Consider the following 6,874-nt stretch of genomic DNA (forward strand, 5'->3'; position numbering starts at 1 on the left):
GATATACTATGTCCCCCTCACTTAGAGAGGATATAGATTGATGCAAATGTAGATCTAGATGTCCTCTCACTTTTTCCTAAAAAGTATTCAAGAATCATAGGAGGAATATAGGGTTAGGGAAAGCTCTCAAGGTAAACAATGGAGAGGAGAGAGTATAGAAGAAGATACAAGCCCCCCCCCCCCCCAAAATGACCGTCACGAGCACTTAACAGCGGAACCTCTTGCTTAGATGGCCAGAGATTCTGGACCTCCACCAAAGAGCAAGGCAAACTTGAAAACATAAAAAAAACGCTTCGGACCAGAGTCTCCGGCCATCCCGGGACTGGAGTCTTCGGCTCTATAAAATCCATAAACAACCAAACCAAAACGACCATAACTAGAGCATCCAAATTCTGATTTTGATGATCTTAGGCTCATTTCGAAGCTAGAAACAAGTTCTACAAGATCAAGAAGAGAACCATCATAGTACATCAAGCGTGTATAGAAACAAATGATGAAAGTTTTTACCTATCTATAAAAGATAAACCGGTAAACCTCCAATATTGAAATCACAACAACTTGAATTAGAAAATTCTGATTTAGGTGAAACTAGTTGTTGGAAAGAGGATGAAAAGAAATACCCAAAAATAGTGAAAATATTAAGAACAAGTTATGCATATTTTTCATGAACCTACAGGTGAAACCTCACAATACGAAGAACCGGAAAAACTCCAATATCGAAACGCAAGAAGTATTTCATGCGGAATCTATTTTCAGCGAACTAGAGCTTATCATGAGAATAAGCACAAGCTCTAAAATAACATATGGATAAGATCCAAATAACAACCAAGAAATATGATGCAAGGATGCAAATCTTTGGGCTCTCTCCGAACAATACGATCAAGTTACTCACTATAGAGTCCTCTAGGAAGTATGACCAACTATCCTATAAACTGGTCTCCCAATTGTACCACGAGATTGGTAAGAAAGAAACCATACGAAGAACTAACCTTAATCTTGTGCATTCCACTTGGACTAGATGATGTCAATCTTGACCGCGCAAGGTGGAATGTCTTTCTCGATTGTGCTTGCTTGATGAAATCTTGCAAATTGCTACCCCACAATCCACAATGGAGAGCTTATTTTTCGGCGCATCTTCACATATGCATGAACACCATATGGATGGAAAGATTCAAGCATACGGAATCTTCGAGATGGCTCATCTTGAACTTGCACTACATTTCTTCTTTCGTCATAGTGTTGATGTCTTGAATATAAACATGAGAGCACACTCCAGCGTCTTCTTCAGGACATACTTCCAATAGGCTCAAACTTATATCATGACCAATCTTTGAATCACTCCTTGATTAATGCATTGATCAACACTTCAACTTGTTATTATGACGTTGAAGCCACCATATGGTTCAAGTATTGTCTATGGACAAATCCTACAAACATAACTCAATGCAAACATTAGTTCATATGGATTGTAATTAATTACCAAAAACACACATGGGGGCATCATGCAATTTCAACAAGGACCTTTCACAAGAGCTAATGTAGGACAATTCAATTGTCACTTACTTTCATTTCTAGGAACTATTTTTCACATACATGAGAATATGATGTTGCTTAAATTAGATGTGTTAATTTGTTACAATCAAGAATGATGAACCTAGCATAGATTAGAGGGACAAACATTGGAGAATGATCCTCATTCATGGACATGGTTGCAACCACGTGAGGGTTGAAGATGACGCTACAAGTGGAGATTTCAGAATTTATAAACCACCATATTGATGCATGGGAGAAATGGATGAAATATTCAAGATCATACTTCATATTTTCGTCCATAGCTTTATATGATGTTGCATCATATCAATGTTTGGGACATGCCCATTTTATTAACGCAACAATTATTCCAGCCAGTTTTTAGAGTCCGTATCTAAGGAGGAGAACCCATCTAGGATGGATTTCAGCCGCCAACCCCTTGACTTGCTAAAAACCCTTCCTCTTATCCTTAAATGCCCCCATAGGCTTCACTAGACTCAGATATTGTTTAGTTACAAAGTTAGCCTATTGTTGCAACTTCATGTACTTCGATTCGAGTCCAATAACCAGATCAAGAACGCTATCAGAATCCCACCTTTTTATAAAGCTTTCATCCATAGTCGCATATCTTGATTGCAAAAATAATTTTACCTTTTCTCGATTTTAGGTAGGAATTAAAGACCTTCGTAGTCTAGTGATTGCATTGTTGTTCGCTCTTTGCACGTGTAGTCGGATTGCAAAGTCCAGCCTCCACCAAATCGACGGATTAGTGTCCATTCAAAAATTGTCCTACTTTGCCCCATCAGCCAGAGGCGAGCCCTAGTTGCTGCTTGCTACAAGGCACTCATAGGAGAGTGCTTCCCGTCAACGTCACCTCATGTTCTTCATGTTTGGTGTCCTTCTAACCTTATGGATTGATGGAATTGTCCGCACCTCCTAACCACTCATGATCTTTATTGGAGTTTCAAGTTTATCCACCCGTGATGTCCTCGTCGCTCTCATCTACATTGCATAGAAACATTGTACAACAAGTAGGGAAATCGCAAAACGCCATGACATCTAAAGTTTGTATATTCTCTTTATTTTTTGCAATTTACCCAAGCTTAGTCCTTGTACAACTTTCAAGCTAGGTGAAGTTATTTTTTGCATTTACTTTGTTTTTTCATATCACTTTACGGTGATAGAACCTGAGCTCAAAAGAATCAAACAAATAACGATGAGCGTGAAGAGTTCACCCATCATAAGGTATGCTCTCGACCCCCATTTTAGGCATTTGTTTACTAGTGTTGAGTAGTCGTAGTCATTTTGAACAACTTGTTTGGTTCGTTTTTGAATTCCGCGAGTAGTTCAAAGTTCCTATTATTCGAGTTTAATTGGTCGTTTAGTTCTTGTTGTAGGAATGTGGTGGGTGATCCTTGCTACTAGCATCAGTGACGTATCATGATTAAACTCTTAGTTCCTTGCTGTTGATTCTTGCTCGAGGATGATTTAGCTGATTTAAGTTTGTGAGGTTGATGAGTGCATTTAAGTTTAATCCTAATATTCCTTAGAATCATCTCAGATCATATCATTACTTGTTACTTTTATTTTTGGTTTTTTGCTTTGTACCTACTTTAGGTGGAACCTATCTCCTTTCAGTACTCCTCCACTATTTTTTGAGCTAAACCGGAGGAGATACAATTGTAACATTCGACAACATACATGACATTATCTGCTGTAGTGGGTTTGTTCTCTATTTAGGGAATCCGATAGAGTTGCTCTAAAATGGGTAAGATCACGTTACAACTTCTTTGGAGTCATCTCGGTACAGTACTCCAGTGGTGAAGTTTCGTTGTAGCAAACTAGAGCGAGTGTTTTTAACATTGTCCAGGAATCAAACTAAAGCAACTGCGGCTTGATGCAGTGTTGATGTAGTTGGCTGTGTCAGTGAAGACAATCCTTGATGCGTTCGTTCAATGGAACTGCAATTTTGATGTCCCAAGAAACAAAGAGCATAGATAAGGTGACCAAGGTTCATGCTTCGCCTGCAGTCGCGTGGAACCTCTGGTAGGAGCGTAGTAGACGTGTTTTCAATAGTATGTCTGTTGTTTCTAGTAGCATGCAAGTTATAGTCTTGATGTGTATGTTTTCTCTTAGGAAATGGTTATATAAGCTATTAAATGAAGGTGTGTAGCAAGAGCTGGTACATAATAAATATCTTTCTGAAAAAACACTTTCTAATGTTCAAGTAAACTTAGTGACCCGCTTTTCTGAAAAGGTCTGATGAATGTTAAATGCGAGTTCTTTAGCAGATGCTTTTTTTTTTTAATTTAGGTGATGGTTCCCGTGTATGCTTTTGGGAAGATACTTGACTAGTACTAAGACCATTGGCTCAACAATATCCTACACTATACAACATTGCTGGACAGAAGCATATTTCGGTTGCACATGTTTATCAGTCCCTATAAACATTGGTTTCATGCAACAGTTGACAGGAAACAAGTGGAACTCCTGGGTTCACTTGCGTAGGCGCCTGATGAGAGTGTTGTTGAATAATTAATCAGATAAGTTTCTATGGAAACTTACGGCTTCAGGTGTTTTTACTGTCAAGTCTATGTATGCACATTTGATGGATGGTCACACAAGGTTCTTAAAAAATATCCCTAGAAGTTAAAAATTCCAATAAAGATCAAAGTGTTCATGTGGTTCCTTAGTAAAAATGTTTTACTCACACATGACAATTCAACAAAAAAGGAATTTAAATTGGAGCAACAAATGTTCTTTCTGCGACTCAGAGGAGACAGTCAATAATATTTTTATCTCATGTCCTTTTGTTAGATTAGTGTGGACAATTGTTTATGCTACTTTTTATATTCCACCACCGACCAATATAACAAATATGTTTGGCAATTGGATAAATGATATCGACAAGAAAATTAAACCTAGAATTGCATTGGTGTTTCAGCTCTATATTGGTTAGTATGGAGTTATCGAAATAATACTATTTTTAATTAAAAAAGGATTCCACTAATTTTTTGCAGGTTATTCATATGGCTGTCCACTGGATTCAGCTATGACTCTTCCTTTCTCCAGATGATTGGCGGGAATGCATGGTTTCTGACAATCGCCTTCTGATGATTGAACGGGATATTTTCTACCTAGCTACCTGACGGCCTATTAGTAGATTACAGGATGGTTAGGCTGGTGTTTTTGTTATTTTAGATGGCTGATAGTTGTATCGACCCTCGATGATCTTTGAGTTGTAAACTTTGAATCATGCACATTTTGCTTTAATAAATGGTTGTGTGCATTATTAATGCAGACGCCGGGAATCCTCCATTTCGAAAAAAAGTCTGCCTTGTACAGTCTTTTCATCTACAGAAATGAAATGGCAGAGCTCCTGCCTTTAATCGTAAAAAAATAAAAAAAATGAAAAAAGTAAATAAAGTGAACAAAAATGCAGCGTCAAAATATTATGTTATTATTAATAAAAAATAGAAGTATAACGAGCGCACACATGTAATGCAAGCATGAACAAAAATCTTAGTGAAAAATAAACAGCAATGACAACTCAATCGAAAACAGCAAACACGAAGAGCTAGCTTATTCGCGTCAAGTTGAGATGCGCTTCCATTCTTGTGACAACATCTAGTTGACGAACCGGCACTGCTTTCTGATCTCCCCAGTGGCACTGCTCTTCACCTCGATGCTACCCATCTTCACCATAGCTGCCTTGAACTTCTTCTCCCATCGCCCAGAGATCCTGGCATTGAGCCTCACCTCGTTTATTGTCTCGGGCGACTGGAGTGCGGCGTCCGAGTTGAAGAGCACTTTACGCTTGAGCACGTTTTGGTAGTACTGCTTGTCGAGGAAGCTAGGGGAGACGACGTCTTGCACCACCGTGGGGTCACCGGTCTTGTTGCATTGCCGCTGCACCGATTTGGCTAACTTAGCGTCCATGGACGAGGGGTCCGAGGCGTTTGCAGGGAGGCGGTCTGAGAAGGACGAGCAGTGGGAGATCCCAACGGTATGCGCCCCCGAGAGGGTGACCATCTCGTCTGTGGAAAGCCCCTTGGAGGCGAACATATCCTTGAGTAGCTGGAGGGTGGCGAAAGGCGGGGGCAGGTTGAAGAGGGTCTCATTGGCAATGGACACGCGCCCGTCATAGCGGCCAGACGGCATGTTGAAGTTCACCTTCCCGTTGCTCAGGATGACGCTGGCATCGCGACCAGCGAAAGCAACGATATCAGCGCATGAGACGATGCCGGGACATGCCTTCTCGAGTGCGGCCTTGGCCGCGTCTATGACCTCGAAGCCGCGGAGGCTGGGGAAATTGGGGATTCCAAGCTTCTCTGGCTGTGCGTTGGCCGAGGTTGGGTCAAGGAGGACCGAGGCATCACAACCCTGGACAAATTAGGAAAATCTTGTCATGTCCCGTCACCACATGCATTGTTACCATATCGAGTGATATACACCCAACCATTTCTTATTCAACAAATGTGAACAAAAATACTCTTAAACTCACAGCAAGGGAAGTATATACTAGATATTGAGTTTCTCATGTGTATCAAGATATATTTTACCCTGACAAAGCAGTCGTGAAAGAAGAGGCGGATGAGCCCGGCGCCGATGCCGCGGTTGGCATAGACAGCCTTCTTCACGGCGTCCCTCACGATCTGTTCCGCTTTGTAGCACGTCTTGCGGTAGTGGCCGATCTTGAGCACTGGCGCACGAGGAGGAGGTGTCGGGCTTGGCGGGGCTGGAGCTGCTGGACTCGGTGGAGGGCTGCTAGGCGTGCCTGGGTTGGGATACCCTGCTGCAGGAGGAGGTGTCGAGCTAGGCGGTGCTGAGCTTGGTGGAGGAGGGTAGCTCGGCGTGCTTGGGTTGGGATACCCTCCAGCAGGAGGAGGTGTTGAGCTTGGTGGAGGAGGGTAGCTTGGCGTGCTACCGTACCCTGCCACACAGCCGAGCAACGCCATCAGGGCCAAGGCGACAAGCTTACCACTCGCCATCTCCACCAATGGTACTTTGCCTCGAGAACCGGGGAGGAGGATGGGTTGTGGAAAACCTGCTGTTTCCAGGGTCTATTTATAGGTACAGAACATAGATGTGAGCAATGTGTTCGAAGCTGGAACGACAACGACTACCCTCCACAATGTGGTCGATCGCATGTGGGATAGTGTTTGGTTGAAATGTCTTGAACACAGAAGTCAAGCGCGCGAACATGGCGAGCATAATCTCACAACTCGAACTACTAGTTGGCATTGCGTGTGTGCTCATTCCCGGCCTGAGGTAATGTGGATGTCGGGTGACATCCGTGGTTGACCGCGGTGTCTAATTGGTACTAATACGGTTTGATATTGGA

General features: G+C 42.1%; 1 protein-coding gene across 1 annotated transcript; it reads right to left on the reverse strand.

Moving 5' to 3' along the window:
* Nucleotides 1-5,157: 5,157 nt before the first annotated feature.
* On the reverse strand, nucleotides 5,158-6,521 carry LOC124681649 (peroxidase 2-like). Its single transcript, XM_047216520.1, has 3 exons — nucleotides 6,458-6,521; nucleotides 6,093-6,325; nucleotides 5,158-5,913 (listed from the first exon to the last, which is right to left on the reverse strand). Exons 1-3 carry the CDS (start codon nucleotides 6,519-6,521, stop codon nucleotides 5,158-5,160), a joined length of 1,053 nt encoding a protein of 350 aa, XP_047072476.1.
* Between the last annotated feature and the right edge of the window lie 353 nt (nucleotides 6,522-6,874).

This window comes from Lolium rigidum, unplaced genomic scaffold (assembly GCF_022539505.1).
Source record: "Lolium rigidum isolate FL_2022 unplaced genomic scaffold, APGP_CSIRO_Lrig_0.1 contig_5106_1, whole genome shotgun sequence".
In the NCBI taxonomy this organism is placed as follows: Eukaryota; Viridiplantae; Streptophyta; class Magnoliopsida; order Poales; family Poaceae; genus Lolium; species Lolium rigidum.